The sequence below is a fragment of the Chenopodium album genome, chromosome 24 (genome assembly GCF_948465745.1).
Source record: "Chenopodium album chromosome 24, dcCheAlbu1.1, whole genome shotgun sequence".
Lineage (NCBI taxonomy): Eukaryota > Viridiplantae > Streptophyta > Magnoliopsida > Caryophyllales > Amaranthaceae > Chenopodium > Chenopodium album.
Window position 1 is genome coordinate 15,897,636 of NC_137857.1, and position 22,345 is coordinate 15,919,980.

The 22,345-nt window shown below is 35.7% G+C and overlaps 1 protein-coding gene across 2 annotated transcripts; it reads left to right on the plus strand.

Annotated features, from left to right (window-relative positions):
• The first annotated feature begins 1,747 nt into the window (after positions 1-1,747).
• On the plus strand, positions 1,748-21,995 carry LOC145611138 (uncharacterized). 2 transcript variants are annotated; one of them, XM_081666383.1, is made up of 10 exons: positions 1,748-2,056; positions 2,195-2,282; positions 2,643-2,792; positions 13,708-13,839; positions 16,057-16,120; positions 16,213-16,251; positions 16,355-16,429; positions 18,002-18,066; positions 21,059-21,149; positions 21,598-21,995. In XM_081666383.1, exons 1-10 carry the CDS (start codon positions 1,813-1,815, stop codon positions 21,652-21,654), a joined length of 1,005 nt encoding a protein of 334 aa, XP_081522509.1. In that variant the 5' UTR covers positions 1,748-1,812; the 3' UTR covers positions 21,655-21,995. The 2 variants fall into 2 exon arrangements, with proteins under 2 accessions (XP_081522509.1, XP_081522510.1); XM_081666384.1 differs by lacking the exon at positions 16,213-16,251.
• Positions 21,996-22,345: the final 350 nt, after the last annotated feature.

A 22,345-nucleotide genomic window follows, 5' to 3' on the forward strand; every position in this document is an offset into this window, starting at 1 on the left:
AGCATCAATCCATTACTCATATATGCTTCACCATCACCCTAGCAAGTAAACTACTCACAATCCATGGAAATCAAGATCAAAACAAAGCTAAACAACAAATTCATCATCATCATATTAATCACACTAAAATCAATCACAAATCAATCGAACTTGAACAATCAACAAAACAATTGAAATCAAAAGCTAAAGATTGCGTTAAGGTAAAAGAAATCCTTACAAACTTGCTTCAAATCAATATAAAAATGCTTAGAATCATCAATCTTCAATCATCAACCATGAATTTATCTCTCTAAAACTAGTGTTTCTCTCTCTAAAAACCTTTCTAATAATGTCTAATCTAATCTCTAGAATGATTCTCTAATAATTCTCTCTCTAAAAATAGAAGGAAAGACTATATATAGGAAAACTACAAAAGGAAGTTAGTTAGATCGTCCAAAAGAAACTCGTACAGGCGCGGTCGCGACCAAAGGGAAGCGCGGCCATGGAGAAATGGGTACGGAAAAGAGACCCATCTAGAAGGGCGCGCCCGCGCCTGGGAGCAGGGCAGCTTCCTTCACTCTCAACTTTGCTCTTCCTCGTGCGCTCCACTTGATGATGTTGATGAACACTGAAGGTGGCAGTATTCAAGGAGCTCCCACGGTGGGTTCAACAGTACCGAAAATGGTGCCCCCACCGCTTGCATGCACGAGCTAGAAGACTTGGCACTTGAACTCCTTCACTCTTGAGCTTCAAATGGTGGGCACAAGGCATCTTTAATGACGTAAAACTTGGGAAGGAGGCTCGGGAATCCATGGATAACGGTCATAACCTGAAAAATGAACAAAAACAAGCAAATAAAAGGGAAAATAACAAAATAAACCAAGAAATGCACAAAAATAGAAAACCAATTAAGAAAAGTGCAAATTAAAGAAATAAAGGGTAAAACTAAAGAAAAGTGCTATAAAATAGCATGAATTTCACCCTAAAGAGAACCAAATGAGTGCTATAAATGACACTCATCAAGTTGCAAAAAAAAAAAATATTTCTTGTAGTGATATATATGTGATTTTCATTTTTCAAAGCTAGTTTTTCAACTCCACCAAAGCCGACGGCTAAGTTGCAATTCATCGAAAATCAAGTGGGATTTTCATTTTTGAGAGCTAGTTTTTCAACTGCACCTAAACCGACGATAAGTTTCAATTAATTAAAAATCAAATAGAATTTTCATTAAACTCTGTTTATATCTTTGACGTTAATAAACTAATTGTATTTCATAAATCAAAATTTTGTGTCTTTTCTCGAACATTAATTATCGTTTTATTCAAAGTCAATCAATAAGGGGCATTATGTAGATACTAAATTTTGATCCTATATTATTATTACTCCGTATTATTTTAAGATGAATGAGAGCAGACTTAATACGGAGTACAAGAGAGTATACAAAGGGCCTGTTCAGATTTACCGTGCTGAGCTAAATTGAATTGAACTAAACTGAATTGATTAGAGCTAAAATGAACTGAACTAATTTGAACGAAACCGAACTGAACTAATATGAGAGAAGGAAATTAAAAATTGAACTGAAATGAACAGAGCTGAACTGATCTGAACTGAACAAAACCGAACTGAACTAAACTAAATATTTTATGAGAGAAGAAAAATTAGAAACTAAAGTGAATTGATTAGAACTGAACTGAAAATAAGATGAAGAGAACGAGCCCAAAGTTACGAACTATACATAAACTTGGATTGGTACTAGTCCTCTATGGCTTTAGCGGTGGATTCCTAACCAGTGCCAGTTCAGCGTTGAGCAGAGAGCAAACGGAAGAGTTTAGGATGACAAGCACAGCAGCAATTGCACAGCCGTGCATCAACCATCACCATGTTTCCTTCAACCATGGCTATTCTCTCTCCTCTTCCGCCATTACAACAACCACCTTCTCCTCTCCCAGGCTCCATCTTTTCAAAGCTTACAATTCCATCCAAATTAACAACAATCCCAACTACCACCAAGCCCAACATTACTCTCGCAATTCGACAAATTCAACCACTTTTCCCTTAATTCCGCGCAATTCCACTGGTGGGTTTTCCTTGTCTCGCTCTCATTGTTTTAGTTAATTTTTCTTTTTTAGTCTCTCTTTCAATTCAATTTTACTGATTTTTTATTAAATTATTTATTTAGTTTGTTTTTTTTTTTTTTTTTTCTTCTGTGGTGCAGGTGCTAGTGATTCTGAGTTGAGGGCAGTTCTTGAACTTGCTACAAACTCTGAACTATTGGAGATTGAAAAAATCCTCTTTGGACCCAGGTATTATAATTTTCAGGGATTTAGTAGTATATGAATTTTTGATGTGAAAATGTTATTAGTAGTATGTATAAATCATATACTCCATTTGACTTTAATATGTCACATTTGGTTAGAGATCATTCATAAGAAGACTATTATAATGGTACTTTGAAAATTTGCTTACTCGAAAGTTATAACAAGACTCTTATAATGATACTTTGAAAATTTGCTTACTCAAAAGGGTGGGCATTGAAGATGGTCTTGATATATAATAATTAGAATAGAGGGAGCATATTATTTATTTTAGGAATTTCATGATAATTTAGGTGTGTAATTCTCTGATTTTTTAAAAATATATTTCCCTTTGCTGTGGTGTCGCAGCTACCTTAGTCCCCTGCTAAAATCATTAAGTAATGGGATTGAATTGGATCGATTCATGATTGAGGAGGACTTTGAACAGCGAGAACATTTCATTGAAGTTCTTGAGTCTCGATTTTTATATCTTGCGGCTGATGCTCGTTCTACATTGAGGTTAGTCCTCTTTAGAACTGATCATTTTTTTCGTTCCTGTTCTACTTTGTTTGTCTCAGTGTTTGCTCTTAAATAACTTTATTGGTGCCTTTCATTTATATGTCTGTTGTGGTTTATGTCAAACTTTGAATAGCGACCTTACAAGCTTACTTTTTTCAGTAATAGTTGCACCACTATACTTTCTGCTGTGTGTGTGTGAGATTTCTTCTATTACAAATTTACAAAACTTCTATTTCCCTTTCAAAAGAAAAAAAAAAAAACCTTCTATTTCCCTTTATTCTAAATTTAATTTTTGTTCACTTGCTCTTAAGGTGTTTTTTTTTTTTTTTTTTTTTTTTTTTTTGTCCTTTTCCTGGGGTATAAGTGGTTGGGAAGTGGAGTTGATAAACCGAAGGATTCATTTTGAGTATTGCATGCTGACAGTGAAATACATAAGGAATTCACAATTGATATAACCTGTTGTAATGGAGAAAGTATGCTGCCTATGTGTGAATTGGATGTATACAGCATCTTCATAAAAGTATGTTTGCACTAATATTTTGTTCAAGTATGTTTTTACAGAATAATCAAGCATGTATATTATTCTTAATTCTGCATTGACTGAAAGATCTATGTCTATGGAGAGTTAGTTTTGTTTGTAGACAATTTTGGTTATTGCTCAAAGCTTGATGTGTTGATGATGAAGGAAATTTTGTGCCGTTAAACATACCTCCTAACATCAAACAACATGCAAGCACCAACTGAAATAAACTCTCGCCATCTAATGTCCTTTGATAAGTAGAGTCTTAAAACCCTCATTTATCCGTGAGATTCTTCATATTCCTAGCATTATTGTGAGAATTACTACTTTTTTCTCTAAACCTCAGCTATTCTCTTTCTAAAGGGCTAGAACAAACCCTAAAAAATACACTCCTAAACTAGCCTAATCTACTCTAATATTTTCTCGCCAAAACTAAAAATGAAAAGTGAATTAAAGTCTCTTAATACCCCAATTGGGTATTTAAGGAATTAGACTAAGTAATATAATGATAAATGAAATGAAAAGAAAAGAAAAGGAAAAAAGAAATAAAGAAGTAAAGAAATTAAAGTAAAAAAAGAAAAGAAAAATGAAGAAGGAAAATTAGCACCTTCTTCCATTTTCTTTTCGTGGCTGCTTAATTCACAATCATCAGTCATCATCTGATCATTCGCCATCGTCAACATCAATAGCAATCAATGGTCATCATCTGCAAATCATCATCAACTGCCAGTATTATTGATCAATAAAAAAGACTATATGATCTTTTTGAATGAAATCCAGCCCAACATGGAATCAATCCTGGGAAAGAGGGCGCGGAACTATGGGCGCGGAAGCAGATATTCAAGGCACAAACTAGTCGAAACTAACAAACTCTGGGCGCAACTTGTTGCTGCTGCATGCTTGAGCTGCAGTGTAATGGACTGACTTTTGGGGATTATAATTTGATTATTTGATTTAATAATGCAAGTAAATAAAGATTAAAGCTTGGATTTTGATAGATAATGTTTGAAAGGTTACAAACGATAGGATAATAGCTTAATGCTATCAATCTTCAAAAGTGAGTTTAGCTCACAAATCTCCAAAATGGCTATAGGCCACGAGTCTCTCTAGGTTTCCCTAATCAATTTCTGCTTGCCTTCATTCTACTCCTCTCCACCTATATATACTAAGGACTATTAACCCTAATAAACTAGTATAAACTAGAATACCTACACTACCCCTTCAGATTGATCTATTACAATACCGCCCCCCCCCCCCCCCCCCCCCCCCCAAACTTCCACCTTGTCTTCAAGGTGGATAACAATCGGCATTCGAGTTCCGGCCTCGACAACTATGATCATTGTTCCAGCTCTTGAATCGGCCAAAAATAAGAGTGGGCTGCATAGAGGGTTGTTGTTCATTGCGGTAAGATATTACTCTCTTCATGAGCCTTAACGTAGTAGCAGAAAATTGCAGCAACTTGTCATGGGAAACAATTGAATTTTGGGTGAAGTAAGGGATGTATGCATTGATATGACAGTCACTTTAGGTGAGGGAAAATGAGAGATAGTTTGGTATGAAGGCTTGGATGAGATCAATGTTTGTTTGAATGGATGAAGTTCGGAGTTGAAGGGTGGAATACTGGGGGTTAAAGAATATGGCAGGAAGATTGGACTTAGAAGTATAGTCATAAATCTTGGGCCCATTGTGCCTGAACATATGGGTTTAGTTTATGAAGAGTGTTGGATGATAAAAATGATTGTGGGGTAGAGATGTTAGGCTTTGGAGCATGGAATAGAAAATTGGGCCATGTTGTAGTTGGCCCAACTTCATAGATCTCACGTGATCCAATTACTCCTTCATCAACAAGATCACCAATCTCATCACTATTATCGTCACTTGCCACGTCATCAGCTATCACATTTATAATTCCACCCCTTCTAGCACCTTCCACACTTGGCTTCCTCTCCGAGCCATTTCGTAGCTTAGTTGTCCTTTTTTTGTACCCACCTTCTGAAAGTAGGTGTAATTCCCACCGTGGTCCCCACCCTACAAGATCCCCACCACCTCCGGCACCATAATTCAAAACTCTTCTGCTAAGAAACCACCGTCGGTAAAGTCATTGCCCTTTCTCGCAACCATCCACAGTGACGACTCAATTTTACCGTTGATCTCGCCTTTGCCATGCCCATGCCGCTTCCGCCATCCCTGCTCCTGCACCTTTCATCACCTTTTTCTCCGTCGAACCACCAACTTGGACCACCACCAAATCCACACGCACCAGACCCTCCTTTCACAAAGCCGCCTATATCCCTATTCAGGCCACCGCTTGTGTTGGTCTTACAACCATGTTCACCTTTTCCGGCCTGGACCACCGCTGGACCCACTACCATCGGCTCCACCTTTCTCAAAAACTGATCCTAACCAACCACCACAAATGATACCAGCCTTGTTCCCTCGTATACTATCGAGAACACCCCCAATTTCATGAGTTCCACCACCAATTTCGCTACCGGAGCCGCAACTACCAGTACCACCACACCCGAAAACTCTAGTTGGGTTATTCAGGCCCACCAACAACACCACCTCCGCCGGTATAACCACTACCGAAATCTCCCTGCCTTCCGCCATATTTAAATTTCCTTGCGACAACTCCGGCTCCGTTAACCGACTATCTACGCAATTCAACTCACCGCCAAGGTTTACCGAACTACCAACAGTAACACCCCCTACAAAATTTCCCTTATCATCCTCTAATCTAGGGTGTATTTGCTCCTCCACTTCATTATCTACGTTTTCAATTTCATCTTCCAATTTTGCTTGAGAATCTCCTTCCTTCCTCTTCATAGGAGAAGAAGCTTTGTTAGCGATTTTGTCCAAATTTCTTTGAACATTTTTTATGATTCTCTTCGTGCTTTCCTCTATCTCTTTTGAGAATATTTGAGGTGACACCTTCGTTTCCACTTTGATTAATTGTGGCAGAACATGCCAAGGCGTTGTAGATGACGAGCTAAAACGACTCGCCAACATTCTCTTCAAAACCCGCCACTCACGTATTGGTAGCCACCTGTGTTCACATTCAAACCACTCCAACGCCTTGCCGCTAAGCCCAATGATGGCAGCCTTCAATTTCACCTCATTAAACTGGAAAAATTGGAAAGTATCCTCTAGTTGAAGTACCCGATTATCTAGATTCCTTCCATTAAACTCAGATAATTGAAGCTCACATCTAACTCTTCGTTGGTCATTCAGATTTGAAATTCAACGCTCTCTAAATGTATGTGAATCCCTCCTGTATCTAATTTTGCATAAGTTGTGATTCCTCTCTTCCAGCAATAACAAACACCATTTTTTTTTTAAAAATTCGTAGTGGTGGTTTCCGACACCGGAGCTCTGATACCAAGTGTAATGGACTGATTTTCGGGGATTATAATCTGATTTAATAATGCAAGTAAATAAAGATTAAAGCTTGGATTTTGATTGATAATGTTTGAATAGTTACAAAAGATAGGATAATAGCTTAAGGCTATCAATATTCAATTGTGAAATTAGCTCATAACTATCCAAAATGGCTTTAGGCCATGACTCTCTCTAGGTTTTCCTAATCAATTTCTGCCTGCCTTCATTCTATTCCTCTCTACCTATATAAACTAAGGACTATTAACCCTAACAAACTAGTATAAACTAGAATACCTATACTACCCCTTCAGATTGATCTATTAGTGGCAGTTGAGGCCACTGTAAGCCAGTTGCTGCAGGGCGAGATGGGATGTGTGATGATTTGGTGGGGCTGGTGTTGGTTGTTGATTGTCTGCCTTGGTGGTGAGGTGAGGTGAGGTGCTGCTATTGTGGTATTGCTTAAGTGAGCAAGGGCTAGTAATGAGGGTGAACAGCAGCATAGGTGAATTGCTGGGTGTATGGAATTTTGTACATGGAATGTAGGGGTGTGGCAAGAAAGTGAAGGTTTCGAGTTGATGTTGTTAGGCAAGGCTATGAGGACTTGAGGATGTAAAGGTTGGTTTTAGATGGTGGAATGTCCTACTTGCTTTGCTATGTGTTTGTGTGGAAGTATAGAGATGTTAGTATTTTTATGAGTGTTTGTGACAAGGTAATAAACGCGTCGTCACTTGTCTATCCCTAGATCAAATACAATTTATACAACCTAAACAAACCTAATACGAGTATAAGGCAAGCATAGGGGTCGAGCCACAGAGAACGGTTAAACACCACCAAATGTTATCGACAATTAAGCTAGTCCGGAATAGGAGATAAATGAACTAAAGTCTAAAGATGCTAAAACAAGAAATAAAACATTAAGGGAAATGGTTTAGGTATAGCATTCACTTGAACATAAACAAAAGCATAGAAGTTGAATTAATTATGAACTAAACATGCTCAAATATCGAAATAAAGGATCCAATCTAGCCGCCTTCCGGGGTCAATTGGCTTCTCCTAACATAGCCTGTATGTTTCCACATTAGAACCATATACTAGGAGGTACTATTAAATAACAATCGATCCTAATGAACCTTAACTAAGTCAACTTCCGTTCCTTGTTAGCAAAGATTCACCTTTAATCAACCAACAATGTGCACTTGCAAGAAGATTAAAGAATATCAAGCATATAAAGACTTTAATCACAAATAAATCAACTCTAAACCTAGAACATGCTCAAGATTCAACTACACTACAACCATCCCCTTAATGGGGAAATTACTCACTAATCATGATAATAACAAGATTAATTAACAAATAACCAAAAATCAACATGATTAACAAGCAATACCAACAACAAAAATAATAATCAAAATAAAGCAATAAAAATAGAGGAGAGAGAGTTAGAGATTCTCATTGATTGAAGATGTAAATCAATAGAAAAGATGATCAATTTCTTCTTCAAAATCCAAGTTCAACAATGGTGAAACCCTCACTTTCTCTCTCTAAACTACCCTAACCCTAAGCTAAACCTAGAGAGAGAAGCTCTCCTAAAAACTAATTAGAGAGTAGAATAATAGATGGATGATTGAAAAGTTCCTTCTAATTACCCCAAATATGGGTATATATACTAAGCTAAAAAAATAAGAAAAATAAATAAAGAAAATAAAAAGAAAAAAGAAAAGAGAAAGGAAAAAGGAAATAAAATAAAAAGAAAAGAAAATAATTAAAACCCAAATCCCCCAAAAAACAGCAGACCCTCTTCTTCTTCGTATTCTTTAGCTGCTCTGAATTCTCATCCTCACCATTCACGCATGAACCTCCAAATCATCACCATCGATCACCTTCAATCGTGGCCTTTGGATTAATCGAAGCAATCATGACCGTTGAGGCTCATTAATCCGTACAATTAAGCTCGATAAAGATGGAGCGGTCGCTCATACCCATTAGAGCGTCCGCTCTAAGCTTCTGCCTTGAATTGGTGAAATTGAACCAAAAATGGAGCGGCCGCTTCGGTTGAGTGAATGTCCGCTCTGAAGGGTATTGCGAATTGAGTCGAAATTGAGGGGTGAATTGCAGATGCGGGCTGCTCTGATTGGAGGTGGCTGACGGTGGTTCTGGTCCTGCAATTGTGGCGCGGAGATGTTGGAGCTGCTGTAAATTGGTAGAGCTGGTGGTTGCGTGAGGTGTTTATTGTTGGTGTTGTGTTCGTTGCTGTTGCTGTTGTTGTTGGTTGTGGGGTTGCGTGTTGGTGAGAGCAGTGGTGCTGTGGGTTTTCGTGGCTGGTGGTGATTGGTGGTTGATTGTGGGTTGTTAGTGGCGGTCTTGGTGGTGTTGCTGAGTGGTGATGTGATTGTTGTTGTTGTTGAGGCTGCTAGGTGTTTAGAACAGGGGAGATGGAGCAAGGGAATTGGTGTTTAGTTGGTGTGGTGGAAGATAGGAGATGGTGGGGTGAAGGATAAGGGGCAGCAGCAAGTAGCAGGGCAGCAATTGAAAAGCCTTGACTTGGACCTTGAACTCGAGCCTACACACAAACAAACCCGAGGATAAAAGTGTGAAACCGAGACAAATAAAATAAAATAAATAAAAAGGAAATAAATAAAATAAAATAGAAAAAGAGAAGTAACACTAAACTAATAAAAATAAATAAAAGAAAAAATAGAAATGAGAGAAATAAAACTAAAACTAATAAAGACATAAAACTATACAAGTAAATAAAATAAACTTAAAACTAAATAAAACTATAAAAGTAACAAAGGAAAGGAACCAAATAAAATAAAACAAAAACACATAAAATACGAAAATAAACTAGAAACCAATTAAATAAAGAAATTAAATAAAACATACTAAAACTAAGAAATAAACAAGAAACTTTATTAAAAAGAAAACAAGAGAATAAAAGGTAAAATAAGGGAAAAATAAACACGAAAATAACCTAAACACTACCCCTAGGAGTGACATAAATGTCACTTATCAGTTGGTTATGTGAGTGTTGGTTATTTTTATATAAAGAGAAAGACAAGAGAAAGAGAAGAATTTGAATATATACAAGTGTTTCATTAATTACATTCATCCTTTAACAAAATCACTGCCTTGCCTTATATAGGCCAATATCACGAACAAAACAAAGATATAAATATGCCAACTAATTACTTAATAATAGGAGCACGACTCCACTAACAAAATATGCTAAAAAGAAAAAAAACCCACTATCTCATAATATTTCTCAACTATAATAACTATGCAGTTATCTAAAAAACAAACTAACCTACTAATAACATACTCCTAAAGCCTTTATTCATGACCAAGTACACGTAACTACTACTTCGAATAATTAGGAATAACTTTTTTTAATCAATCACACAACACTCCCCTTTGATTCAAATCCATAAATAATTAATAAACTAGCTTGCTACTAACTTCAACAACTTGGGACAATGGAACTCGACACTTCAACGACTATATTGTGGCGACGGACTTCGACTTGAACTCGATACACTTTAACAATCTCGACACTCAAGGTACCTCAACCCCTACTTTCACGACACAACCACGACACTAGATTTAGAAGAGCTTAGTCTTTTCCTCTTTGCCCTTTTGAGAAAAAAAAAAAAAAAAAAGAATAATCACCTTGCTCATCTCTTTGTTTATCCAAACAAAAGTCCTCTTTGTGACCATACCTTTTGCAATAGTAACATTGAACATTGCTCATATTTCTTGTGGATTGACCATGTCCTCCACTTTCTTCTTGACCATGGCCTTGTAGAACACCACCACGACCACGATTGTGACCACCAAAGCCACTCTTACCTTCACCACCATCATATGCTCCCCTGTGAAGGTTGCCCCGTGCACTTGGAATTTTTCTTCTCCTTCTTCATCACTCTTATCAGTTCTTTTTTCATGAGCCAACAAAGAACTCATCAAATGTATAAGTTGACAAGTCCTTAGATTCCAATATTGCAATGACAACATGCTTATAATTCTTTACTTTGTTAAGAGCTCTCAACACCTTACTCACGATTGTTTCATTTGTGATAGTATCACCATAAATTTTACTCTAGATTAAAATTTTTAAACTTATTCTTTATCTTGCATTGCCAAACTTTCAAAGCTACTACGAAGTGTTTGTAATTTGACTGCTATTACCTTCTTATCTCCAAAGAATTTTTTCTTCAAATATCCCATATGCCTGCTTGGATGTTGACGCAGCGGAAATTCGTGAAAAAATCTCATCTTTCAATGCTGATTGGATAAACAATAGAGCCTCAAATCTTTCTTACGATTTTCCCGTAAATATTGATCGGGAATAGCCGGTGTCGGGTTTGGCTCATCATAACCATACTCCACCATAACTCTTGAGACTTGAACAAGGTCTTCATTTTGAGACTCCATAAGTGATAATTCTCACATTTAAACATGGGAATTAAGGGCTGCGACGACGAGTTTATGCCACCATTTGTCATACTTTCTCACTCATAAAACTTACTCGTAAAAATACCACGACAAACACTAATGAAACACTCACGACTCTTTTTTAATGTGTTTTTGGCTTAAGACCGAACCTGGATTGTCTTTGACGCCATGTTGGTTTTTTTAACATAAAGAGAAAGAGAAGAATTTTAATATCTATTTCATTAATTACATTTTTCCTTAAACAAACGTCACTGCCTTGCCTTATATAGGCCAATATCGCGGACAAAACAAAGCTAAAAATATGTCAACTAATTACTTAATAATAGGAGCATGACTCCACTAACAAAATATGCTTTGAAGAAAACAAACCCACTGTCTCTATTTCTCAACTATAATAAACATAATAAACATGCAGTTGACTAATAAACAAATCGACCCACTAATAACATACTCCTAAAGCCTTTATTCATCACCAAGTACACGTAACTACTACTCCTAATAATTAGGCATAAGGGCATAACTATTTTTAATCAGTCACACAACAGTGAGGTACCGCTGGCTAGGGTGGTGTATGATAAGGTGTCTTGTGGAGTACGTTACTTGTTAGATGTTTGGTGATGGGAATGAAAATTGAGGCTTTTGTGGTTTACAATAAGGAGTGGGTTGTGACTTGTGAAGGAAATTTTCTCGTTTCTCTATATACAAAGTAAGACCCTATTCACTTCACCTTAAAAAAATAATATTTCGTAAAAACAATGTAAAAATAACTTTAGTTTAGTAAAACAATTCAATTAAGAAGATTTAAGTTTAGTTAAGTAAAAATTAGTAACTTTAAATAAGAAATATAATTGAGTATTAGTAAAAAAAAAATTCATTTTAATAAAAATAATTAAGTTTAGAAATAATAATTTCACTTCAGTAAAAATCTCAAATGAAGTGAATAGTGAATAGGCTGACTTAAAGAATTAAAAATCCTACAAGCATTTGATTACTTTATCTAAATGAAATAAAAGAAAGTAAAAGTGTAGAAAACAATGTAAAATAAATTAAAATGATTACAAAGTTAACCTAAAATCTGCTCCTATGAGTGTCATAAATGACACTCAACACGAGAACATATATGACAATTAAGCTAGCCATTATAATATGTTGGAAAGGCTCGAATGCCCTAAAGATATAAAACACATATATAGTATATGAAACCCAAATAGTTGACGGGGGATGTAATGGATTGGAGGATTAATCTTCAATACATATGATAGCTAGCTTGGAGGAAAAGTGAAACATAATGAATTGAAGGAATTTTGTTTGAAAGCTTTGTTTAAAATGCAATTAGGAGAAAGAAAGAGTGTGGTCCCTAGTTTCCTTTTCCCCAAAAATTTTACCTTATAAGCCACTTCAATGGTGAAAGAGAAAGAGTGTAAGAGAGAAGAGATCGCTATGAGAGTGAATTAATTCAAGCCGGGCTATCCAAATTAAGCTATTAAAGCATGTAAAGGAGAAAAAGTAAAATATGCATTTTAAGGGGTAAAAGGTATTCATAATGTTTTCCAATTGCCAACTTGTGGCTCTTTAAAGGTTATAGATTCAAATGAAAAAGTAGGGGAATATGAAGCAAAGAAAATTACATGGATTAAGGCAAGTGGACTTTGTTCCCATGTGAAAAATAAGAGCATAGTAGCCATTCTGTAGGGGAAAAAAAAAAGAATCCATACTAAGTAAGGACATGGTGTAACAATTATGATGTTTCCGTTTTAGGGAAAAGATGAAACTATATCCACACTTAGTGCCAATAGTGGCTTATTGTTACTACATCATGTGTTAGTAGTTTATACTTTCACACTTTAATGACATTTTTCAAACATAATATTGTATTAATATTGATGTAAGCAATATTTTGTTTGACATTAAACAATATTTTGTTTGACATTAAACAATATAAAAAATGAATCTTGTTTTTAAGTAAATTTCTATATGATTTTGATGATATTAAATATACTTGTTATAGAAGTTATAAATTGTTTTATGTAAATCAAAAGTTATACTGATGGGACTAAGGCTTTGATTGATTGGTTGTTTGATTGTTTGATGTAAATCAAATGCTAGTAATTTAATAAAACTTAAACTCTATTACAATCTCTTATTAATAAAATTATTTATTGGTTTAGATGATAGCTTAGGTGACATCATTTTGATATATAGAAGGTAGCATAATACTTTTTTTTAATCTATAAGATGCCAAGTGGTGTGCTCTTGTGCTTAGAAAAACATGCATCTAAGTTATGTGATATGATAAGAACAATATTGGTGATAACGGAGTTTATTTATTTATTTATTTATTTATCCTGTCATTGCTCCAGTAAATTTGCTGTCATTTTGAAATAAAGGTTTGCCATGAAGTTTGTTATTGTTCATTCGCTGAAAAGGCGTAAATGTTTGTTTATTTTGGTTACACTAAATGATATGATGAAACATAAATAAATGCTGAGTGGAGTTGTCTCCTTAAGTCTTTGAACATTATAGTTACTCAATACATGTGACTCATTATCTTGTATATGTGAACAGAGGGTGGAGGCCTTCATATAGAAATGTCTTGCTTGATGTGAGAAATGAATTGAAAATTCCATGCTCTACAAAATTATCGACTGAGGACTTGGAGGTGGAGATCTTTATTCATATACTTGGGGAATGTTCAAGGTAAATGACGTTATTTCATACAAATAATACGAAGCTACTATCTTTTTTTTTTTTTTTTTTTTTTTTTTTTTTGACGGGGAGTAAACACTTTTATTAAATCAAGCCAAGAGGCTCAAGTCAGCCAACACTGCTTCGGTTACATCAGGAGGAAATTCCTCCAACTATGAAAGTACTACAATATTATACTTCAAGAAATTATTATCTTGTTTAAATTTGGGAAAAATTTCACATTTGCTACCAGCAAAAGGACCCTGCTTCACATTTACTACCGCTTTAATTTTTTATTTTAAATTGCTACCACACAAACACACTAATTGTTAAAATTACTACCACTTAACGGAATCCGTTAGGATTTCCGTTAAATTTATTAAAAAAAAATTAAAAAATTAAAAAAATAAATTAATTTTTTTTTTTAAATAAAAAAACAGAAAATAAAAACCAGCCACCAAAAAACCCTAGCCCTCCCCATCAGCCCCCCTCCCCCTGCCGGCGGCCAAAGATGCGGTGGCCGGCGTCGGAATCGAACCCCGCCCTCCCCTTCCCCACCCAAAACCGACAACCCTAACCCTTATTTCCCTTCCCGAAACCACCCTAAATGAGTTTTATGGTTTCGCTTAGGGTGGTTTTGGGTGGCAGGGAATTCTTCGTCGCGGCTAGAAAAGGGAATGGGGACGAGGAGGAGCTGGGATCGGGTTTCCGAGGGGAGAGGGGCTGGGGTCGAGGGGGTTTTCGAGGGGAGATAGGGGGGTGAGATCGGGTTTTCGAGGGGGTTGGGAACGCGACGCCGGCGCCGATAGGGTGGTTGGAATCGCGGGTTGGAGTCGCGGATCGGAGTCGAGGGTGGTTGGAGTCGCGGGTCGGAGTCGCGGGCAAGAGTTGCGGTTGGGAGTGGTTGCCGGCAGGGAGTAGTTGCGGTTGGGAGTTGTTAGGCTCACGGTTGGCTGGACAGTGGTGGATTGGCAGTGGTTGCGGTGGTTTAATGTTTAACAGTGGTGGCTGGATGGTGGTTGGGTGGTGGTAACGGAAATATAAAGGTGTCCGTTAAGTGGTAGTGTTTTTAAAAAACTCTGAGTTAGGTGGTAGCAATTTAAAATAAAAAATTAAAGCGGTAGTAAATGTGAAGCAGGGTCCTTTTGCTGATACCAAATGCAAAATTTTCCTAAATTTGGGCTTTGGGGCCTTTGGAGTTTTTGCTAGATTGAAAATAGAGAGTTGTAGAGATTGTATTGTGACCAAACTTTGACCTTATGTGGATAATAATCTTTAAAGAAAAAATGTCATGTGGGGTCTTGTTAGATTTGTAATAATGTGTACTTTATTTATTTATAATTTATATAATTTTTTTTCATTAAACTAAAGATATTTATCGATAAAATCCGCACATCAAACGATCTGATATGAACTTAATGAACTTATTTTTTCCAAAATAAGTAAATATAAGTTAATTAAACAAGGCTTATCACTACTAAGAAAGAAACAGTAGTGGAGTTACCTTAGGCCATTGTGAAGTCAAAGTCTAATGTTCTTAAGACATAAGGCAACCTACTTGCAACCTTTTATTAGGGGGCCGTATGAGTGATTGCTGTCTTATTCACTTAACTTGTTTCCACATAGAATGTCTACTTTGATTTTCTATAAATTTAAGAAAGTTTAGTTAACATATTAACACATGATTTTTACTAACTGCCCATTCATTTTTGTAAAGGAACCTACCACATTCAAATACAAGAACAATAGTAGAGTGGAAAAAAGCGAAGGCTATAGAAAATTAGGAAATCTTGTAAACCTCTTTAGAAGTGGAAGCATTTTGTAGATAAGATAAGATAGGATTTTAGAAGTGGAAGCCTTTTGTAGATAAGATAGGATTTTATAAACTTTTCCAGTAGGAGAAAGCATTTTGCTTTTATTGTGGGCAATGATTGTTTTTAATTAAAGTACTCCATGTATTTAATAAGCAATATGCGAGCTATCTGATGCATAAGGTGTTTTCTTTGTGCAGCTACGTGCTAAGTATAGGCCAGGTTTATTGAACTAGAAATATGTCGTCAGATTTCAGATTGTATTTGTTTAGTAATCCAATACTTTAACTATATGGACATGCTGTGTGCTGTCATCAACTGCTTATAAAAAATTTGGTTTTTATGAGCATCATTTGATACCTTGCCTGTTGTTTAGCCATTTATCTTTTAATGTTTTCATATTTGATTATTATTTCAGAGACTGGGATACTGCCGCTGCTCTAAAAGTTGGATCAGCAGAACTATGTTCTGTGCTTCTTAAAGTATTGTGTCTTTTACATCTTTCTCTAAATTTGTATATTTCTTTTATACTTATTATTGGATTGTGTAATTTTTTCCTTAGTTTTGTGTTTAGGGTGGTCAATTGATTTCGATGTTGAAGCTTTCCGAATTGGTAAGACATGTACAATCATATAGATAATCAGGGAATTTGGATCCTCTCTTGCAATTTTCCTCGCTTTCCTCCTAATAGTCTGCAGTTGTGTGTCCCTTGCTAGGTTACAACTAGGCTATCAGGAAAAATGCTCTTTGAAGCAGCTAAACATAAGCTGGATAGCAAAGTTGTTAACAAGGTGTGTATTCATATTTAAACTGATCTATTTAGCTATTTGTAAATGAGACTATGAGATTGTTTCTTTGTATTACCTCCCCATCTTTAGACATACGTGTGTTACCAGCGGGGAAACAATTTGCTTACGGTTTGGACCCAAATCATGTTGAACTCACTGCTTTGAATTTAGATGTGGCAAAGAGTAAGATTTTGCATCCATATCAATGGTGGTAATTCCTTTATCGGAATTTACATCTCTTGGAATTATCATTCATGAGATGAGTTGATTTGAGGAAGGTTGTATGGTTCCATGAATTTGCTCCGCTTGCTGTTTCAGTCTAACTCTCTGTCTTCATTTTTTTTTATTGCATATTCACGTTTAAAGATTTATTTCAGTTCTCACTTTGTAGCTTCAATTGCACCTCTAAGTTCTTGTTAACATTATTATTTTATTACATACATTAGTATCAAGTACATGGTGGATACTGGATATAGCCTTATCTATAAATAATTTTCTACACAAATTTCTGCTGTTTTTTTTAAGTAGTGCAGAGACTGATGAGCATCATTTCCAACATTGTCACTTCTCCTGTCATGTTTGCTCAGTAAATATTGTGATGCTTGGGTGCTGAAGTATAACTGTAATATTTCTCTACGCTGGTAGAAATACAATTATTCTTTGTGGTAGAAGGCCAAGGTTGAAATTGCAGGCTGTTTTATTTTGCTTGGCATATGTAGTCAAAGTGGAACTAGAATTAATGCCAGTCTTGCAACTTGGTCAATTTGTTGCAGTAAATGCTCAATTAGATGTGTATTTTTTTAGAGCAATCTGCATAAATATGAATTGACGAGAAGAGGCTGCCTAAGTAGAGCTTGGGTAGACCTATGCTGTAGGCACCTGGGAAAACTGTCATGGATGCCCAATTTTTTTTATCCAAAACTCATAAACACTAACAGAACTGAAATATACTCAAATTAGATAATCCAAATATGACGTGTACACAAATTTATTATTAAATATGACATCAATGCTAAATCTTTGACCAATATTTATCTGAACTAAAATTGTAGCCCTGACTGAACTGATTGTAATGGTTAATTTGTCAAGGTGAACGCATATTTCTTTTGTTGATAGCAGTTTTGGTAGAACAATTTATGGTGTAAATGTGTGAATGCTTGGTAGGTATATTATCTAATCTACTACGAGTATAATAACCCATGTCAATAAGTGTCATAGAGTTACTGGTAAGTGCTAATTGCTAAAGGGCTTATAGGAACCAATATTTATAAAGAACCTAAAAGTGTTTTTTTTTGGTTTTGTCACGTCCCCTCCTGGATTTTTAACCAAGTACACCCCCACCCCCCCACCCCCCGAAAAAAAAAAAAAAAACTCCTTTTTATTAGCTCCACTCAAAGTGTGATTAAACACACTCTCACAATGACTTGTGAATCACTAAACGCTCATTATCTATCAAAAAAAGTTCTGTATATATCCATCTTTGTTCCCTTTGTATTTGCAAGTAATGGCAAGGCTTAATTAACTATCAATTTTTATTCCATTATTTAAACTTAGACTCTGTGTGGTTTTTTGTAGGGGTTTACTGGGGCTGCATCAAAGTATCTTGGGTTTCGCAGTCTAGCTGCATTCATTGGTCCAATGTAAGTGACTGTGCCTAGCTTTCTTTTCCTTTTTTTTTATTTTTACTTTCTCTTCTTTTTTAATTTTAATTTTGATGAATTCTCAGGGTCTGATATGTTCACTTATTCAGTTAACTCCATTACCCCTCCTTTAGGATGATGCAATTGAACATATTTTACTGATCATTCTCTATAATTGCAATACAAATTTTGTTCATTTTCATTTTTTTTCTTTCTGATAGAAGACATGAATTTGTGAAATAGTCTAATAGAGTTAACATTGATTGCCATCTGCTACAGTTAGTGTGCCAGATTCCTTGGATAGAAGAGGGGTCACTTCTGGATTTGTTACTTGTAGTTGTTCATTGCTTTATTTTCTATTCTATATGAAGTTTTCCTTTTCCCTTATCAGTGTCTTCTCCATTCTTATTGATTTTAAATGTTTCCCCTAATCTTTTGCCCAGACCAAATTCAATCAATCAGTCAAAGCCTTAATCACGTAAGTGGGGTCGGCTACATGAACCAAAAATGATTGTGAAGCATGCATTTAGTTTGCTTATTGCCTGCAAAATCAATCCATGCAATTCGTAGATCCCAAAATAGTTGGACCTTTTCACAAGAAGTTTTGATTAGGTAGCCTAGATTTAAATATCCCAACTTAAAATTAAAGGTATTTTTTTAGTTAGGAGTCTATAACTTGTGCCTAGCCTGTGGAAGTGTCATCATCCATATGAAATAGGTGTAAGATGTCCTACTTCTTCATCAAGGGGGCATGCTTTTGTTTTCTAAGAAGGAAACGGATACAAGGAGAAAATAGAATGACAAGCCCTCGGATTTCTCATGTTTGTTTAAAAACAAAGGATGGGAAACCTAACATGCAACCATCACCACCACTACCCCTCTATTTACTCTACAACAACCTCCATTGTTGGTGCCCCTATCTTCCCCCTAGATTCCCTTCTCTTTCGCCGCGGCCCTTCCCCTTAATTCATGGTAACTCCCTCTCTCTCCTTCTTTCTCTTAGATCCAATTGTTTGGTGGCTTATGGTTGTGGTTGGTTTGATTTTGGGGCAGGTGGTTGTACTGCATCCACCTAAAAGCCCACCCATTTGCTTTACTTATAGGTGGTGCAACAAAGGGTAAAAGAGTCGTAGGCAATCTGTTTCTTATTAGGAGGCAAGTGATACATGAGGATGTTAGTTATGCTGAGAAAATTCTTTTTAGTGGAAAAAAAGAGCTACTTTTAGAGAGAAATCCATCATAAAAGTCTGTAATCATTCCTTTTTGTCTTGGGAAAATTAGCCTCTCGTATTTCTAGTGACCTAGTGTAATTACTTTCCCCTAGATAACATCATAATAATATTGCATTGTCAGTTTTCTTTCTTCTTCAGCATACAATGTATGTCTCTTTCTCTTCTTTTCCCTCTTAAATCTGTATCTGTGTATGTAATTTGTATGGTTTGGGGCTAGGAGTGTGTTATTGTACTTGCATGGGTATGTGGGTCATGTAGGCCATGGCATGCTGGCAGGCGTGCAGCTACTGCACAACATGTGCTAGCAGACGTGTAGTTGGGTGTCTTATTGAAGAAAACATTTATTTAAACCGTGTATTATTTTTGAAGACCTATGCGGTGCAAACCCTCATTGGCCCAATGAAATTGCGAAAAAAGGCCTTTTGCATGCTTTAAGATTCCAAGTTTCTAAAAAATTGATGAGTTGCGAGGCCTTGCCACAGGCTTATGTATTTAAGGGCTTGGATTAGGCCATAATCTCATTACATGGTGTTGTGTCGTAGTCAGTAACACACAAGGTTATGAGGACTGCATGACTTGGGCATAGGGTTTGCATTGCTTTTGGCTGGTGGGTAATGTGCCCTTGAAGTCATACTTCATCCATTCACGCGTGAGCCATGCCTCATTCTTTTTGTCAACACTTGAAGTTTTAAGATTTTTTGAGAGCATTTGACAGTCACATCTTTGTGAAAGGTTGATTATTGAGCATGATTTTCGACTATCTTGACTTCAGTATTCTAGATGACGTGTCCTCACAAAATCATCTTTGTCAATTAGGCTTGTACACTTGGCAGTGATTTTGTAAATTGCTATCTACCTTAGATTTTTGTTTGAGTTTCACTATTGATTTTGTGGTTCTCTGCCTTCATTTTCTATACAAGGAGCTTCTCATTGTTCACTTCAATTCATTCTCAACAAATCTTTGCAGAGTTAGAGAGAGAAATCATTTCCGAGAAAGTCTTTTGTACATGCCGAAGACTCTCTCGGAAGATGAGAAGTACTAGAGTCTTTTGACCTGAAGTTAAATGTGTAATGAATGATAGAAAAAAGATTAGTCCCGTCATACATAGGAAATATGTAAATCATGCATGTGGGAAGCACTAGAGATTAATTAAGGTCCAATAAGAATTCTTGATCCATATTCTATACTATTGAATATCATCATGATGAAAATTTTCAGCATAATTATAAACGTTTTGTGATTATTGTCCTACATTTCCTAAATGAACTATGTTTTGTTACTATCTGTACTAATTGAAATCAATGTAGTGTAATTTTGCCAATGCACTTTTACCATTAATGTGTTTTAGTAAAATTAAGAAATGCTGATATTTAATTACATACATCTAAACAATTTCAATAATATAATACTTCCTCAGTTTATTTTGATTGCATCATTTGGTATGGGTACAAATTTAAGAAAAAAGATTGAGACGGTGGGAAATGTCAACTTTGCCCATATAATACTAACACATGATAGAGAAAAAAGGCGGAGTGATAATAGTTATTATCACATTCACATGATGGTGCAATTTATACGTAGCTTTTGTTTTTATCTATTACTTTGCAGTAAACTAATGTAGTAAAAAATCAGTATATGAATAGTGTAAAAATTTTATATGGAACAATTGAAACAACACATAGAATGTATGTTTACTATTCTCTTCCCCCTGCCGTGGTCTTTGTAATTAGTCCACATAAATTTATCACTTTGTTCTTAGGATGTGGGGAACTTTTTTGGCGGACGTCGTCATTCAAATGTTGGGGACTGATTATATCAGGATTCTGCAAGCTATTTATGCCTTTGCTCAGGTACCTTTTCTTTTGGATCTGTCATGAAATGATGCTTCTTAGATGAAAGTGTATGCCTGATTTTCTATTTAGTCATGTAATTTTTTTATTGTAAAAATATTTAAAGAATATAATTCATGGATGCCTTACTAGCAGAGATTTTGATCATGCTTTTATTGATTTGTCATGTGAAAATGTGCTGTGAATTTAGTTGCTCAATATATAAACTCGACTTTTGACAAGCTATTATACAGAACTCTTTTATGTGATCATCAATTCATCACACACTCAATTCATTGTGCATCATTATCACTTTGCATGATTAATAACCTCATCTAAAAGCGTCACACAATTAAGGGATGGTGTGGTGTCATATAACAATTTGTTGTACAATAGACTAGCAAACTTCTTTACATGTATAGTTTACACATTTCTTTTTTTAAATCTTACTTCTTTCCTTTTTGTTCAGATCCGTATTCTTCGCAGACATGGTCTATACTTGGATAAGCTGAAAGCGGGATTTTGACAAGTCACCGCAGCTTCATAAAGTTCTTGTGTACATTAATTATAAATTATGTATTAGTGTTACATCTATGTATGTTATCCGTATTCATCACAGGCATGGTCTATACTTGGGGTAAACTGAGGGGCTGGGTTTTGAGAACTTGCTGCAGTTTCATAAACTAGTGTACAGTTAATAGAATCATATATTTCATGTTTGATTTTCTTCATTTATCAGCTAGAATTCTGTATAGAAATATTTTTCTATTGGTTGGTAATCTGCTAGCTGATTGGAACTCTCTGAACAAGGGAATCTGAAATACTGTATAATTTATCCAACAGAAGTTGAGTGAACTTGTGCCTGGATATCGCAATGTTGATTTGCTTTCGACGTCTTTCTGAATTAGAACAAATCTTAGTAATGCTTAACAATATATCTATTGTTTCGTGGTTTTTCCGGTCCCTTGGGAGAGTGTCATTAAGTCTGGAATCTGCTGCCTGTACCTGTATCTGTAAAACAACGGAGACTCCGGGTGGTTGTAGTTCTACCTCCGACATTCTAGTAAGTACGTGTACGGAGAATATGAAAAGGTACGGAAAAGGTAAAAGTGATATGTTCTCGGCTTTTGAGATTAGGTGTTTTCTCTGATGTAAGAGAATTCAAGTATATTGTAATAAAATGAACGTATCCCAAAAATAAGGGAAATCTCCCTATT